The 16,412-nt window shown below is 43.9% G+C and overlaps 2 protein-coding genes and 1 pseudogene across 4 annotated transcripts; 1 reads left to right on the top strand and 2 right to left on the bottom strand.

Annotated features, from left to right (window-relative positions):
* Nucleotides 1-4,167: 4,167 nt before the first annotated feature.
* LOC120061635 lies at nt 4,168-4,787 on the top strand (annotated as a pseudogene).
* Nucleotides 4,788-5,253: 466 nt separating this feature from the next.
* LOC120060765 (haloacid dehalogenase-like hydrolase domain-containing 5) lies at nt 5,254-11,036 on the bottom strand. The gene is made up of 8 exons (XM_039010182.1): nt 10,700-11,036; nt 9,622-9,825; nt 9,179-9,291; nt 8,351-8,444; nt 8,223-8,256; nt 7,931-8,105; nt 7,509-7,697; nt 5,254-6,979 (listed from the first exon to the last, which is right to left on the bottom strand). Exons 1-8 carry the CDS (start codon nt 10,817-10,819, stop codon nt 6,580-6,582), a joined length of 1,329 nt encoding a protein of 442 aa, XP_038866110.1. The 5' UTR covers nt 10,820-11,036; the 3' UTR covers nt 5,254-6,579.
* Nucleotides 11,037-11,869: 833 nt separating this feature from the next.
* LOC120061321 (cellular nucleic acid-binding protein-like) lies at nt 11,870-15,759 on the bottom strand. Of its 3 annotated transcripts, none has more exons than XM_039011051.1 (5): nt 15,657-15,759; nt 14,282-14,404; nt 13,853-13,918; nt 13,269-13,467; nt 11,870-12,881 (listed from the first exon to the last, which is right to left on the bottom strand). In XM_039011051.1, exons 2-5 carry the CDS (start codon nt 14,400-14,402, stop codon nt 12,764-12,766), a joined length of 504 nt encoding a protein of 167 aa, XP_038866979.1. In that variant the 5' UTR covers nt 14,403-14,404; nt 15,657-15,759; the 3' UTR covers nt 11,870-12,763. The 3 variants fall into 3 exon arrangements, with proteins under 3 accessions (XP_038866979.1, XP_038866981.1, XP_038866980.1); XM_039011053.1 differs by having other exon boundaries at nt 14,288-14,404; XM_039011052.1 differs by having other exon boundaries at nt 15,662-15,758.
* Nucleotides 15,760-16,412: the final 653 nt, after the last annotated feature.

Here is a 16,412-nt window from a genome sequence, read left to right as displayed (position 1 = left end):
CTTCTAAAGCCATGACATCATTTTCTGGAATTTTCCAAACTGTTTAAAGGCACAGTCAACTTATTGTATGTAAACTTCTGACTCACTGGAATTGTGATACAGTGAATTATAAGTGAAATAATCTGTCTGTTAACAATTGTTGTAAAAATTCCTTGTGTCATGCACAAAGTAGATGTCCTAACCGACTTGCCAAAACTATAATTTGTTAACAAGAAATTTGTGGAGTGGTTGAAAAACGAATTTTAATGACTCCAACCTAAGTGTATGTAAACTTCTGACTTAATTTGTATTACATCCATTTATTAAAGTGGCAAGAGATTTGAGTCTGTATGTTGGCAGCAGCCTCTCTATGTTAGTGATGGCTGTTTAACAGTCTGATGGCCTTGAGATAGAAGCTGTTTTTCAGTCTCTTTGTCCCAGTTTTGATACACCTGTACTGACCTCACCTTCTGGATGATAGCGGGGTGGACAGGCAGTGGCTCGGGTGGTTGTTGATCTTTTTGGCCTTCCTGTGACATTGGGTACTATAGGTGTCCTGGAGGGCAGGTAGTTTGCCCCCGGTGATGCGTTGTTTTTATTTTATTTATTTTTATTTCACCTTTATTTAACCAGGTAGGCTAGTTGAGAACAAGTTCTCATTTGCAACTGCGACCTGGCCAAGATAAAGCATAGCAGTGTGAACAGACAACAACACAGAGTTACACATGGAGTAAACAATAAACAAGTCAATAACATAGTAGGGGGAAAAAAGAAAAAAAAGAGAATCTATATACAATGTGTGCAAAAGGCATGAGGAGGTAGGCAATAAATAGGCCATAGAAGCGAATAATTACAATTTAGCAGATTAACACTGGGGTGATAAATCATCAGATGATCATGTGCAAGTAGAGATACTGGTGTGCAAAAGAGCAGAAAAGTAAATAAATAAAAACAGTATGGGGATGAGGTAGGTAAATTGGGTGGGCTATATACCGATGGACTATGTACAGCTGCAGCGATCGGTTAGCTGCTCAGATAGCAGATGTTTAAAGTTGTTGAGGTCTCCAACTTCAGAGATTTTAGCAATTCGTTCCAGTCGCAGGCAGCAGAGAACTGGAAGGAAAGGCGGCCAAATGAAGTTTTGGGTTTAGGGATGATCAGTGAGATACACCTGCTGGAGCGCGTGCTACGGGTGGGTGTTGCCATCGTGACCAGTGAACTGAGATAAGGCGGCGCTTTACCTAGCATAGCCTTGTAGATGACCTGGAGCCAGTGGGTCTGACGACGAACATGTAGCGAGGGCCAGCCGACTAGAGCATACAGGTCGCAGTGGTGGGTGGTATAAGGTGCTTTAGTAACAAAACGGATGGCACTGTGATAAACTGCATCCAGTTTGCTGAGTAGAGTATTGGAAGCTATTTTGTAGATGACATCGCCGAAGTCGAGGATCGGTAGGATAGTCAGTTTTACTAGGGTAAGTTTGGCGGCGTGAGTGAAGGATTCTTTGTTGCGAAATAGAAAGCCGACTCTAGATTTGATTTTGGATTGGAGATGTTTGATATGAGTCTGGAAGGAGAGTTTGCAGTCTAGCCAGACACCTAGGTACTTATAGATGTCCACATATTCTAGGTCGGAACCATCCAGGGTGGTGATGCTAGTCGGGCGTGCGGGTGCAGGCAGCGACCAGTTGAAAAGCATGCATTTGGTTTTACTAGCGTTTAAGAGCAGTTGGAGGCCACGGAAGGAGTGTTGTATGGCATTGAATCTCGTTTGGAGGTTAGATAGCACAGTGTGCAAGGAAGGGCCAGAAGTATACAGAATGGTGTCGTCTGCGTAGAGGTGGATCAGGGAATCGCCCGCAGCAAGAGCAACATCATTGATATATACAGAGAAAAGAGTCGGCCCGAGAATTGAACCCTGTGGTACCCCCATAGAGACTGCCAGAGGACCGGACAACATGCCCTCCGATTTGACACACTGAACTCTGTCTGCGAAGTAGTTGGTGAACCAGGCAAGGCAGTCATTAGAAAAACCGAGGCTACTGAGTCTGCCGATAAGAATATGGTGATTGACAGAGTCGAAAGCCTTGGCCAGGTCGATGAAGACGGCTGCACAGTACTGTCTTTTATCGATGGCGGTTATGATATCGTTTAGTACCTTGAGCGTGGCTGAGGTGCACCCGTGACCGGCTCGGAAACCGGATTGCACAGCGGAGAAGGTACGGTGGGATTCGAGATGGTCAGTGATCTGTTTGTTGACTTGGCTTTCGAAGACCTTAGATAGGCAGGGCAGGATGGATATAGGTCTGTAACAGTTTGGGTCCAGGGTGTCTCCCCCTTTGAAGAGGGGGATGACCGCGGCAGCTTTCCAATCCTTGGGGATCTCAGATGATACGAAGGAGAGGTTGAACAGGCTGGTAATAGGGGGTGCGACAATGGCGGCGGACAGTTTCAGAAATAGAGGGTCCAGATTGTCAAGCCCAGCTGATTTGTATGGGTCCAGGTTTTGGAGCTCTTTCAGAACATCTGCTATCTGGATTTGGGTAAAGGAGAAGCTGGGGAGGCTTGGGCGAGTAGCAGCGGGGGGGGCGGAGCTGTTGGCCAAGGTTGGAGTAGCCAGGAGGAAGGCATGGCCAGCCGTTGAGAAATGCTTGTTGAAGTCTTCGATTATCACGGATTTATCGGTGGTGACCGTGTTACCTAGCCTCAGTGCAGTGGGCAGCTGGGAGGAGGTGCTCTTGTTCTCCATGGACTTTACAGTGTCCCAGAACTTTTTGGAGTTAGAGCTACAGGATGCAAATTTCTGCTTGAAAAAGCTGGCCTTTGCTTTCCTGACTGACTGAGTGTATTGGTTCCTGACTTCCCTGAACAGTTGCATATCGCGGGGACTATTCGATGCTATTGCAGTTCGCCACAGGATGTTTTTGTGCTGGTCGAGGGCAGTCAGGTCTGGAGTGAACCAAGGGCTATATCTGTTCTTAGTTCTGCATTTTTTGAACGGAGCATGCTTGTCTAAGATGGTGAGGAAGTTACTTTTAAAGAATGAGGTCAATATCCTTCCAGGATACCCGGGCCAGGTCGATTAGAAAGGCCTGCTCGCAGAAGTGTTTTAGGGAGCGTTTGACAGTGATGAGGGGTGGTCGTTTGACCGCGGACCCGTAGCGGATACAGGCAATGAGGCAGTGATCGCTGAGATCCTGATTGAAGACAGCAGAGGTGTATTTGGAGGGCAAGTTGGTCAGGATAATGTCTATTAGGGTGCCCATGTTTACGGATTGCGACGCACAATTGGCCTAGCGTCGTCCGGGTTAGGGAGGGTTTGGCCGGTAGGCATATCCTTGTCTCATCGCGCTCCAGCGACTCCTGTGGCGGGCCGGGCGCAGTGCGCGCTAACCGAGGGGGCGTGCACGGTGTTTCCTCCGACACATTGGTGCGGCTGGCTTCCGGGTTGGAGGCGCGCTGTGTTAAGAAGCAGTGCGGCTTGGTTGGGTCGTGCTTCGGAGGACGCATAGTGAGGTTGGGCACTGATGCTGGGCGATTAGGCTTGGCTCCCAGTCGGCGTTCTAATTCATCCCAAAGGTGTTCGATGGGGTTGAGGTCAGGGCTCTGTGCGGGCCAGTCAAGTCGGTCTTCCACACCGATCTCGACAAACCATTTCTGTATGGACCTCGCTTTGTGCACAGAAGCATTGTAATGCTGAAACAGGAAAGGGTCTTCCACAAACTGTAGCCACAAAGTTGGAAGCACAGAATCGTCTACAATGTCATTGTATGCTGTAGCGTTAAGATTTCCCTTTTACTGGAACTAAGGGGCCTAGCCCGAACCATGGAAAACAGTCCCAGACCATTATTTCTCCTCCACCAAACTTTACAGTTGGCACTATGCATTCGGGAAGGTTCGCAAAACCCAACTTTGTACGTCAGACTGCCAAATGGTGAAGCTTGATTCATCACTCCAGAGAACGTGTTTCTACTGCTCCAGAGTCCACTGGTGGCGAGCTTTACACCACTCCAGCCAACACTTGGCATTGTGCATGGTGACCTTAGGCTTGTGTGTAGCTGCTTGGCCATGAAAACCTATTTCATGAAGCTCCCGACGAACAGTTCTTGTGCTGACGTTGCTTCCAGAGGCTGTTTTGTTTGTATAGTGTATGTATACATCAGATATGGTATGTTTTTCTTCCTGTAGGATGCTCTTTGGTTCAGGGCTAGCCATCCTCCTCCTCCTGGCCACATCCAGTGCACAGACCAGCCCACAGCCCTGCCAGTGTTCAGCCCTACACCCTGCAGGACTACAGATCAACTGCAGCTCCCTGAGCCTCAGGGAAGTCCCACCTCTCTCCCCAGACACCACAAGCTCCACCTCCAGAACAACCAGCTGTCCACAGTACCTCCAGGGCACTTCGACAGGCTGCAAGGCCTGAGAAGGGTCACCCTGTATGGGAACCCTTTCCACTGTAACTGTGAAATCCAGTACCTAAGTACCTGGCTGAAGAGGAACGGGGCTGTCGTGTCTGGTGGGGTGCCCACCTGTGCCAGCCCAAGTAGTGTGGCACACACAGCAATCACTGTGCTCAGTGATGCCTACTTTTCCTCCTGTGCCCAGCAGAGGTGTGCAAGGGAGGTGTATGATACCCTGGTGGGGGTGATGTTGTGTGGGCTCATCGGCCTCCTGCTGTGGGGCCTGAGGCTGGCGAAGAACTCCACCTTCACTCTGGACATGGATCAGAGACACGCATGGTTTGAGGCTGACTCTCTGAAGTCGCTGAAGCCCAAACACAGGAGGACACTCCAGAGGCTCTCTGTCTGAGGAATGTGAGAACTCTGCCTCTCTCACCGGGCGATGCGAGCATGGGCGAGGGAGCGTGACCAAAGTTAGGGAAGGCTGACCTTTACGCAAATACTCTGTGACATCGTGCCATTTTTGACCAATCGAAGCTCACTATAGCTTCCAGCCCCTACTGGATTGGCTGTTGATACCTAGCACTACATGAGGGTGAAGCTTTTTTATTTATTTTACCTTTATTTAACTAGGCAAGTCAGTTAAGAACAGATTCTTATATACAATGACGGCCTACACCGGCCAATTGTGCGCCGCCCTATGGGACTTCCAATCACGGCCGGTTGTGATACAGCCTGGATTCGAACCAGGGTGTCTGTAGTGACGCCTCAAGCACTGAGATGCAGTGCCTTAGACAGATTCGGGAGACATTTAGGTGTTGTACAATTTGCAAATATTGTTAACACCAGATAAGTGAGAATATTTATTTCTGAAACTGAAGATGTGTGCATGAGGACAGTAAGAAGAAAACTGGTAGGATATATGGCAAGAAGATAAGCATGTTTAATTTTCTATGGAGTCGTTTGTTTTCATGTAAACAAAGCCATGCTGTATCATCAGCACTGAAGAACAGGTAGCCAGCTTTTTTCTTTTGTTTTTTTAAGGCTACGCTATTTTCATTCATACAAGCAATATTGACAACATCTTATAAAATATGTAACGCATCAACTGAAATGCATGGTTAATACACCTATGATAAAATAGCTTCTCTGATATTCCTATATAAATATAAGTGGCTAGATACAGTCTTTGCATCTGTGGTCAAAGTTCTAACGCATACGACAAATGGTACATTTACAACAAAGGGCAGGTTTAGTAGCTCGGCAAGATATGGTAACATTAAATGAGAATGAATCGTTTTGTTCTGTGCAAATACAGGTTACATGGTTTACATTGCTCGAAATAATGTAGACAGCACAGTTGAAGGACGGCATTGCACCCTAAATATCAAATAGGTATTCTTACAGTACAGGGCCCGGTTTCCCAAAAGCATCTTAAGGCAAAATTAATATTAGAACCATCTACCATCTATGGTTCTAACGATGAAATTGCCTTAATATGCTTTTGGGAAACCGGGCTAAGTACAGTATAATGCATTAAATCGATCTTATGAAATGCATGCATAGATGTAACAGACAAAACTTATGGTAGACAGTAATATGGTCAGTTTGACAAGGAATTGAAAACATATGAATTCATACAAATATTTTGAACTTATTATAGTCATTAAGATACATAAGACCAATTAAATCAAATTCACAATTTTAAAGATGGTATTAATCTTTGTACATAATCACAACTAAGAAAATACTTATTCATAATACTATTAAATAAGGCTTGCATTAAAATCAATTGCCATTACTTAAAAGCGGGTAATTGTGCAGAACTTAAATCGTTTTAAGCCCACTATAGAACAATACAACAGAATGAATAAGAGTTCAATCTCACTACAGTACTTTACCTATTAAGTTCCTTCAATACCCTGCCAAGTTGTAAACACTGTCCAACGTAACTCAGTAAGTGGTATTTCCCAGTTAAGGACTAAGGGAATCTGGTCCATCGTATCATACAAAACAAATCTGCACAACACTGGATATTGATCAGTTGGTTGGGTCTGCTCTGTATCAATTTTTAGGAACCCCCTCCTTTTTAACCCAGAACCATAGAATTTGAATATAATCAATTCTAATTCTATGGCCGGCACAGGCAAACCTGAGACCTCTACTAAGGAGGTCTCCATGACGACACCAACCTGAAAACATTACTGAGGCACAAACTTCTCCTGCTCAAAGATGAGCTCCACGGCGTCAGCCACATCCTGCACGATGTGCCCGGGCTCTACCAACGCCGGGTCAAAGCGCAAGTCGCGATGCCCGTGAAACACAGTCTCCTTGATGCACTTGTTGGCATAAGTGGGCACCTCCGTGTGGGGGTTGTACACCCCAGTGCACACCAGGATGGACTTGCAGGAGGTGGCGGAGGGGGGTGCCAGCTCGCTCTCCCAGGTGTTCTCTACGTGGTCGTTGTCCTGGGGAAGGGCTGCACTAGAGCCCGTGCCAGTGGCCATATTGGCGACAGCTTTGGAGTTCTTCCTCCTGTTCCTCTCCTCCAGGTAACAACTGTAGAGGTTGGCCCCATAGATGTCAGTCATCAGGTTATCCCTGAGGGAGTAGAGAGGCAAAAGAAAGGAAATCAAGGAGAGGAATCAGGTAGTACAGAAATTACATCCCACATCATGGACATCAGCACATCCAGGTGCAGAATCTTAATTTGACCAGTATTGTCACATCAATATAATCCTGTAACAAGATTTGAACATTCACATTTTTCCACCAATGTAATGTTTGATCTGTGGTTAGGCTATAATTAGGCTATATGAAAAGTGCTATACTGTTAATATAACTGTAGTGCGGGTTTCAGTGAATGTATGTAAATCTCAAAGCTCATCTGCATTTCCTGCAGCGCAGGAAAATTCTCAGCCACAACAGTGATCAAATTAAGAGCCCACACTTATAACAACTACTCTAGCTTCAAGATGAACTCTAGCTGTGCTTTGAATCCCCAAACAACAAACAAGTAATTATAATGATATGTTATCATTATGCGATTACCCATTTTATTCTATTTTTTTCCACGTAAAATAAATTGCCACCATTTTTGCTGTCAACAGTGAGATGACAGGGGTCTTACCCAATAGCATAGAGGGAGGTGATGGGCTGTGTCCAGTTTCTCTCCACAGCCTGGCCTCTGATGAGGCACTCAGCAAAGTGGTAGGTCAGTTCACTGGGCTTTCCCATCAGAGCTTTGTACTTCACCTCTTTACCCGTTATCTTCTTGTAGATGTTCTCCAGGCACACCAGGAATGTTCCATGACCAAAGCTGGAGTTGAGATCATATAAAGAAGCAAACATGTAATGAAAACATGATCAATTCAACTAATCAAGCTCATTGCACCGTTTTCTTAAAGGTCAGACTTCAATGAGCTTAGTCCCATTTTGCATCCAGGACATTAATAGATTCTATGGTGAAAAAAAACAAATGTCTTTCTTCCTATTCATATCTGCCTTCCTTTTCACCACATTTCAATAACAGCTCTGATTCACTGTGGTTACCGTGGAGACTGGGCCTCAGCCATCCACATGAGATCCATGTTGCAGGCCAGCAGGGGGAGGTGGGGAAGCTTTTGGGTCTGGTGGGCTCCGCTCAGGTTCCCATTGGTCAGCAGGATATCAATTATCAGCTGGAGGTTGGTCTCCCATCGGATGGGCTCCCCAAACAGAATAACAGCTGGACCGGGAAGAGAAAAGAAGTGGAATATGATGGATATGATATACAATTGCGATTACGGTGACAGTTCAACAACAAGATCAATCAGAAGGAGAGAATCCATTTACAAGCCCTCACCTTCTACTGTGGGAAGGTTGGCAATAGGACTGGACTGAAAAGAAAATAAGAAATGGAAGGTGCTTAGGAAAGCCTCTGAAATATAGCCTGTCTATGGATCTTGATGTATACATCGGCTCGAGTCTCACCGGCAGTTTGGGCCGTCTGTTGTGGTCTACCATGTCCAGCAGAGGAAAGGATTCTCTCAACATGTCGATACTGACCACATTCTGGAAGCCCAAGCTTATAATTTTAAGGATTACACCACCAATGTATAGCATGGTCATTATAATCTGTCACGCCCTGATCTGTTTAACCTGTCCTTGTGCTTATCTCCACCCCCCTCCAGGTGTCACCCATCTTCCCCACTTATCCCCTGGGTATTTATACCTATGTTTTCTGTCTGTCTGTGCCAGTTTGTCTTGTTTGTTCAAGTCAACCAGTGTTTTCTCAGCTCCTGTTTTTCCCCAGTCTCTCTTTTTCCTCGTCCTCCTGGTTTTGACCCTTGCCTGTCCTGACTCTGAGCCCGCCTGCCCCTGACTGCCGTCCGGTACCTTTGCCGCTACTCTTGATTATCGACCCCTGCCTGCCTTGACCTGTCGTTTGCCTGCCCCTGTTGTTGCAATAAACATTTTAACTTCAACACAGTCTGCACTTGGGTCTGATATACCTGATATAATCAGCTTGTTAATTAATTACTAGGTAATTTTTATTTTTTATTTACCTAGGCAAGTCAGTTAAGAACAAATTCAAATTTACAATGACGGTCTAGGAACAGTGGGTTAACTGCCTTGTTCAGGGGCAGAACGACAGATTTTTACCTTGTCAGCTCGGGGATTCGATCTAGCAACCTTTCGGTTACTGGTCCAAAGCTCTAACCACTAGGCTACCTGCCGCCCTGATATTCTCTTATCAAGCTAAGTCAAGTAGATGCTTTGATAATGTCTGATAATACATATTGTATTTCAAAAGGATACTTTTTGGCAATATCCAGGACGGGCCCTTGTCCTGACACCAGAACACACTTGTCATGGTATTTCTTGAACATCCTCAGTGGACTGTGTGACATCATCACCTGGTCCATGGTGATCTGGTAACAAAAACACCGGTCAGATAGGCTGAGCCAGACCTACAGCAAGCAATATCTTCAAGAGGACCTAATTGGTTTGATTTTCTGTGCAACGAGACACACATAGTTGAATTTTATGTCAAAAGGCTGGGTATAATGCATGTCATTGTCTACCTCTGCTGGTCCTAATATTTATCCATCATATTGCTGAGAACTCGTTTAAAGTCAAAAGACAATGCACCACATTAACATGTACAGCATGAGTGGCTAACTGCCCACACAGGGCCTTGAATTAAATGATGTCTTAATCATTACAGATTGTGTGGCAGAAGAGAGCTGTGAGACACTTACAGGCACTCCCAGGATGTGCGAGAGCTGGTCTGCTTTCATCTGCCGCATACAATTCCCTGCGTTGGTGACAAAAACAACTGGTACCACAAATTGTCCCTGAGAGTTGACCAGTTTTTGGAAGGCCTTTTTTGCAGCAGGGATGGGTATCTTTCCCCGGACAAGCACGCCATCGATGTCAAACAGCAGGCCAAAGCATGGCTGTGGCTGGGATAGGAAGAGAGAATGATTCATATGCCACATTCTAGATCGCTACATGATAACATAAAACTGTAATGTTGACATCATGCATCATTAGAAATATTCCACTCAACAATATAAGACCCATCCCCAAAGCATGGGTCTGAGTTGACACACAAGACAGGATGCAGGACCATGTGTGTGGTTCTGTTTTAAATATGAATCTAAACTAGTAATGATTTAGTTTCTGTATGTTACAACACACAACTATTTCCAGGGTGTTGCTCAACAGTCTTAGCCTCATACGACCATCCTGAAGTCCCGTAAGTTTACAATCTGTTTTGCTATTGGTGTGGATCAGGCTACAACAGTCTAGCCTCTAGGTATATGTGGAAGGAAATGTGAATTGTGGAGGCAGCTCACATAAAGAGAAAATAAACATAATATGTGATGTGAGGGTAGAAATTCATAGGCCCTGTGATTATTGGGACTTTCCTCTTATCAAAGCCACTTTACTGACAGGCCCAATATGCCATTTGGATACATATGCACCTCTGAGGCCTATTATTTAGAGAGAAAAAACCCCATGATGTATTCAATTCATTGTAGCCAACATTACAGAAGGAGCTAATGATATGGGATTGTGATGGAACTGCAATCTCTTTTCCTACACACTCACCTTGAGCGATAACATTCGGAGACATAAAAATGTGCCTGTTTGGATTTTGAAAACTGATGGGGAAAAAACTAACATTTGAGGACACAAAGCGCCCATCCCCCAAAATATCAGTGCAATGCTACATTCGTTGGTATTCCTATTACAAGGAAACATTGGCTACAATGTATCAGCTGACAGTGCAGAATTCATTTGGAAGCAACAGCTTTGCAGTTCGAATCGTACCTTGCTAACAGACACGGTTCCGCTAAACCCGCACTCAGAACCGGCAAATCCAGCTCTTCGCCTGACTTGTCGGTTACACAGGGCGTTCAGAACTCTGTAAAAAGGCAGGAGTCCCCTCATCTCCGCCTACTTTCACCGGTGACCGAAAAATAATGAAACACCAAATAAAAAAGCCGGTTTGGGCTGAGCTGGCTGGGCTTGTTTAATTCCGATTTTTTTACTCATTAATTTTTTTCTATGCACGGCGAAATGACGACATCCTTTTAGTGCTTTCAATACAACTGGGAACACGGAAAAAGAGAGGTCAAATCATGACGTCAGTGGTGTTCAGGTCGGAGCTAGTAAGATGCTCGCATTTCCGACCTTCCAAATTCCGAGTTGGATTACCGTTCGAAACGATTATTTCCAGTCGGTGCTCGTTTTCCCCCCGCGATGTCACAGTTGTCTAGACCGCACGGAAGTCGGAGATTTCCGAGTTGTTTTTAACGTGGCATTATATTACGCACTGTTGAAAATCGTAAACAGCGGCAGAACTAGACTGCGGCCCCAGCTGCCATTTTGAACATCAGGTGGAGCAATAGAAATGCAGGGGAAAACAGCAGCAAGGATACTGGCCATTTTAGAAGTATAGATTGAGGAATTTTGTCTACTGCACTGCACCAAAGTAATACAAGTGTATTAATTGACTTAATCCATATGTTTTCAATTGATTTATTTCCATTTTCTGAGACCAAATAAGGGCCAAACCGACTGCAAAATCGACAACCGGAGAGCTGAAGCACAAGTGGGGCTTTATATATAGGTTGGCTAAATTTACACTGCAAGTGCCACCCAAGGGTAATTTGACATGGAAATCTGAGCTATGGGTTAGAGATGACAGGAGGATTCCCTATGGAGTGTGCCACAACCTGTTCTATATTCTCTCTGGGAAGAAAAGCCTGCCTAGTCCTGTACTATAACTGCTGACAATGTGGGGCCACCCACAATCAATGAGTTTGTCAATTTGTAAAGAAAATGTTACATGACACATTTCTAGGGCAGGGTTGTTTAAGTTGTTCAACATAAAAGAACTCAGAACTGCTGACCAAAACATAATATATACACAACTACATTCAAGAAAGCAATACAAGACCTAGAAGAAATAAGCATTGAAATAAACGCAATCACAAGAATCTTCCTCCCCGTGCTCCTCCCGCTTTATTGATAGTTTAAAATTACATTTCTATGTTCTACGACTTCAGATGCGTTTTCCTTCCGACTTAAAAACTGAGTACAAGCAAAATTGATTTTTTACAGTAGTCTAAGTGATATTGTACAAAAATAACATTTGATTTCTGTGAAAACATTCTCCATTCCGAAATAACTGCTAATTCTGATGATCTGACAACTGTTTTTGTTGATAATTGTTCCTCCAAGGCAAAAGTTTCCAAAATCATTTTTTGGGGAAACGTCTACCATGGTCTATTTACTGATACTCCTTTAAATTGTAAACAGATTTCTTTTTATAAAAGAACAGAAGATTCTTTAAATTCTTCCAAAATGTAATGGCATTTATCGATATAACATGCAGTTTGTTATCGCCCGGCACTTAGCTGCTTGTAGGGCCCAGATGCAAACAGCTCATATGTTGTGAACTGTTTCCCATGTCATACTCTCTTGGCCAACTCATGTTATCCCACTAAAACAAACCAAAAATAACCATACATGGAAGTTCAGGTTTCTTTTTACTCCCTTCTTACTGAGACTCGCTTTCCACAAGCCCAGAGGTCCTCTCTATCCCATATATTTAGTCCCATTCATCTCTGTTCACCAGTGGCTTGGAAAGGGGGATTCTTTAACAAAGCATTATACATAACACCGCTACCAAACTAAACAAACATTTTTTGTATTGAATGCAGAAAGATTTTTTTCCCCACCCCTTTCTTCATATTACATGTTGAGAGGCTCACTGGCCCGGGACTAGCCTCTGTCAGCCAACCTTTGGCCAGTGAAGAGGATTCAGAGAAAAATAATACAACCAACCATCAATCAGAAAAAAATAGGAGGGGCAACAAAGGGCACTGATTATGCGGTGGCTTCGATGGTGCACTCTTTCGCCAGGTGGCCAGTGTTGCCGCATTTGTAGCAGTTCACCTCACTGGCTTTGCTGCACTGCACAGCAACATGGCCAATCTCACCACACCTAGAGAGAGGAGAGAAAACATTAGGATTTCAGTTGACCAAGCGTAAGAGTTATCATTTACATGGTTTTGGCGGAGACGGGAACTAATCTGGAAACAAAAAGCGGAAGGACCATATACAAAGCACAAACATACATATATCTTGATACACTGCATAACTACTTGAAAGCTTTTAAGACTACAGTAAACCCATTTATGTCCCCAAAAGAAGGGGGTACCAGAGGCTGCATGTCACCCTCGAGAAGACTTGTCGAAACACGTTGTGCGTATGTGCTTTCAGCAGTTGTTAGTCAAGTTCTCTGTACATGGAAACATGCAAGTATGAGTCGTTACCATGTGTATTTATTAAACATTTTTACAAAAAATATTCTTACTAAGTGGCCACTCACCTGTAACATTTGACTTTATCGCAAAGTTTCTGGATGTGACCAAAGCCACCGCAGGAATAGCACTTCTGCTCGTTGGCATGGTCACAGTCACGGGCCACGTGGCCAGCCTTGCCACAGCTGTAGCAGCACTGCTCCCTCTCCTTTTTGGGCTCCTTGCAGTCCCGGGAAATATGGCCACTCCTGTGGCAGTTGTAGCAGGCTGAGAAAGAAAAAAGTTACACGATTTTTTCCTTCAAATTAACATGTAATTTTGTCAGAACTACTTCAAAGCAATTAACAACGGCATTGCTATCAATAATTAATACATATCTTTCAAAATACCATTATTCAAATAAGAATTTGTTTTATACAATGTTTATAACATGTAATAAACATTCTGAAATATCATGTGTCCCCAGATCCTGAATAACAGTAGGACCTAGTACATAGTGACAGTCACAAGAAGGCTGCAACTATTGCTCACTGTAAAGCTGAACAAGTCCACATTGGAACGACAAGTTTAACATTCAGAAAACTGGGAGTTGGGTTGACAAAACCATTGGCATGTACTTAGCATTCAATTAAGGAAAGAAAAGTATTCTCACCATCCTCGGTCTGTTCACAGTCCCTGGCAATGTGACCTTGCTCTCCACAGCGATAGCAGAACAGATCTAGAAGAAGAAAGGTGACCGAGGTTTACTTTATACTCACCCGTGAAGAAAATACCGGCAACCCTAACTCCGAGGAGGAACATGTATCGTTCTGCTGCCATGTCAGCTAAGTTGACATTGAACTATGCGATTGTGAACTAAACCAACAGAATCACGTAACAGATTGTGACTAAGACAACCATGCTTTGTCATTTTGATATGTGATAGGACTATGTGAAAACCCTGAAAGCAACCAACAGTGAGGTTATTCCCCATAGGAGAAGGCCTTTGTGCTCAGCAAACTTAAGACCGCTGCTGATAATCGTTCATACATCTCTGCTTGGTGTAGAATGTGTGAGGTGTCCCAAAAACCAAGAAAAGTACCCTTTCCTCTTCCTCTGCCCCTGCCGCGGCCACGCCCCCCACTTCCAGCTTCAGGACAGTTCTTGATCCAATGCCCAGGACGGCCACATCGAAAGCACTCACTGCTGCTGCTCATCTCCATATCTGCAAAGAAAACAGAAAATACTTAACTAAAACCACACTTTTGGCAAGTCACTTACAAAGCGGCAGGAATTCTAAGGGTATGGTAAATGATACATTCAACAGTGGAGTCAAAGGTACGATTGGCCAATAAAAGTTGGGCCAATCCATGGCTTGTTCCGACCCAATCAAGTGACTGACCAACTCAATCAACCATGTGCTGTTAGCTTGATTATCAGTTTTGTTTTTACTTTGTCAACTAACGTGAATTAAACAAAAAAATGCATGTCACTGGATGGAGGTTAAACGTTGGGTGGTAAAATACAATTCCCGCCTGTGCATGACAATACAAAAACGTAGTTTAACGTTGATTTAATGTCATCACAATTTTTTGAGGCTGAAATGACTTGGAAACAACGTTGATTCAACCAGTTTATGCCCAGTGGATGGGATCAAGTTAGCTCGTGGCTACTATTCTAAAAGGTCAAATAATGATCCATATGCCACCTGAAATAAGCTACATTTCGTGGTGGTTTGGTCATGTCTGCTTGAGCAAGTTGACATGCGGGCATGAACTATGAAAGGGCCTAACACGTTACCCTGCAACGCCAGCGTAGATAGCTAGCCAACGTCGGTAGCTAATGAAACACATGTCACGTCTGGCCAATTGATTAACGTTAGCAATGCTAGCTACCTAGCAAACACAAACCTGGTTAACTGCAAAATATGGCTTATTCTCCCTGACGATTTGATCTACCGAGGTACTTTCTATACAGATCCATTAAAATTGTAGTTATCCTCGGTAAAAACATGACCAGTGCATGAGGCTTTCTGGCCTTGTCACGTTGAGATTGCAGCAGTTTCTAGCTGTAGCAAAATGCAAACACCACCTCTTGAATGTGGCATTGCTAGGCCGCGCAGCAGCCATTCAACGTTCTAAAAATTGCAGTTATCAAGCACATTCACAAATACTTCGTTTCAATAGTATATTGCTAGACACATTAATCGGCCATATTTTAATGAGGAAAAATTCAAATTTAATAGGGCTAATTTCCCGCGCATAACGACAAAGTCGAAGTAGCAGTTAGGCCACCGACCCAATAACGTTAGAAAAGGCTAATGCTACCCGTTAGCTAACATCAGCGAGCCATTATCGCATGAAAACACATTATTTCGGATATTTATTTTATGGTGCCTCTAAGTTTGATACTTTAACTAAGATCGAACATATTACAAATACTCCGATCTTTTCTAATTAAATGTTTTTATTACTCACCTTACCTAGCTACGAGATTCTCTGCTGTTTACGCCTCCTCTCTCCGTTGCGCCACATGCGGTGTGAACACGAGTTTCTAGTGATCATTCACACTATCCAGTCAAAGCTAACGCAGCACTTGGGCATGGTCTTTTTCCAGGACCAATAGCAAACGACCGCACTTGGACACTTCCTCCATGGAGTGGCGAATCACTTAACAAGACAGCAATTATGTCCCGCCTCCCAAGTTTCCAGTTCCTGCTGTCTGCTGTCAAATCAAAGGTGATCTCATATTGTCATATTTTGATGTTTAATTTGCCATATATTACACGTAGAATTGCTACAATTATAGCCTAATACAATCATGTAGTCTAAGAACTTATCATTCCTCTATGGATATATTCTAATAGCTTTCCACCTCCAAATATCACATTAAAAGAGCTGTATGTAGGCTAAAATGCATATTATGTATCAGTGTTGACTGACACCAATCTTCTCGTGGGCATGCAGGTAAACAATCAAATACAATTATTTGGTAATCAGTATTGAGCATAGCCAATGACCTTGGATCATTTTGATATAAGGTAAAAGGGTCTATAAAGTGTAAGAATATTAGTGTATGGGATAAATGGATGCAAACTGACCCATCCCGTTCCACACAGAGGTTGCATCATAGATAGGCTATTTGAACACAGTGCTGCTCAGTGAGACAGACATTACACTGAATCATGGAGGCTAAGCATTTCAGCTCACTGCTCTGAGTGCATGGTCAGATCA

The sequence above is a fragment of the Salvelinus namaycush genome, chromosome 16 (genome assembly GCF_016432855.1).
Source record: "Salvelinus namaycush isolate Seneca chromosome 16, SaNama_1.0, whole genome shotgun sequence".
NCBI classification, from domain to species: Eukaryota; Metazoa; Chordata; class Actinopteri; order Salmoniformes; family Salmonidae; genus Salvelinus; species Salvelinus namaycush.
This window is presented reverse-complemented; position numbering and strand designations above follow the sequence as displayed.

What these genes read in the sequence shown, in the direction of transcription:
- LOC120060765 (XM_039010182.1), bottom strand. Translation starts at nt 10,819, where the DNA reads ATGAGGGGACTCCTGCCTTTTTACAGAGTTCTGAACGCCCTGTGTAAC. An exon ending in GAACCGTGTCTGTTAGCAAG is followed by an intron (nt 9,826 to 10,699) that starts GTACGATTCGAA and finishes TTCCTATCCCAG; the next exon opens with CCACAGCCATGCTTTGGCCT. An exon ending in CGCACATCCTGGGAGTGCCT is followed by an intron (nt 9,292 to 9,621) that starts GTAAGTGTCTCA and finishes TTTTGTTACCAG; the next exon opens with ATCACCATGGACCAGGTGAT.
- LOC120061321 (XM_039011051.1), bottom strand. Translation starts at nt 14,402, where the DNA reads ATGGAGATGAGCAGCAGCAGTGAGTGCTTTCGATGTGGCCGTCCTGGG. An exon ending in GGGCAGAGGAAGAGGAAAGG is followed by an intron (nt 13,919 to 14,281) that starts GTACTTTTCTTG and finishes TTCTTCTTCTAG; the next exon opens with ATCTGTTCTGCTATCGCTGT. An exon ending in CTGTGAACAGACCGAGGATG is followed by an intron (nt 13,468 to 13,852) that starts GTGAGAATACTT and finishes TTTCTTTCTCAG; the next exon opens with CCTGCTACAACTGCCACAGG.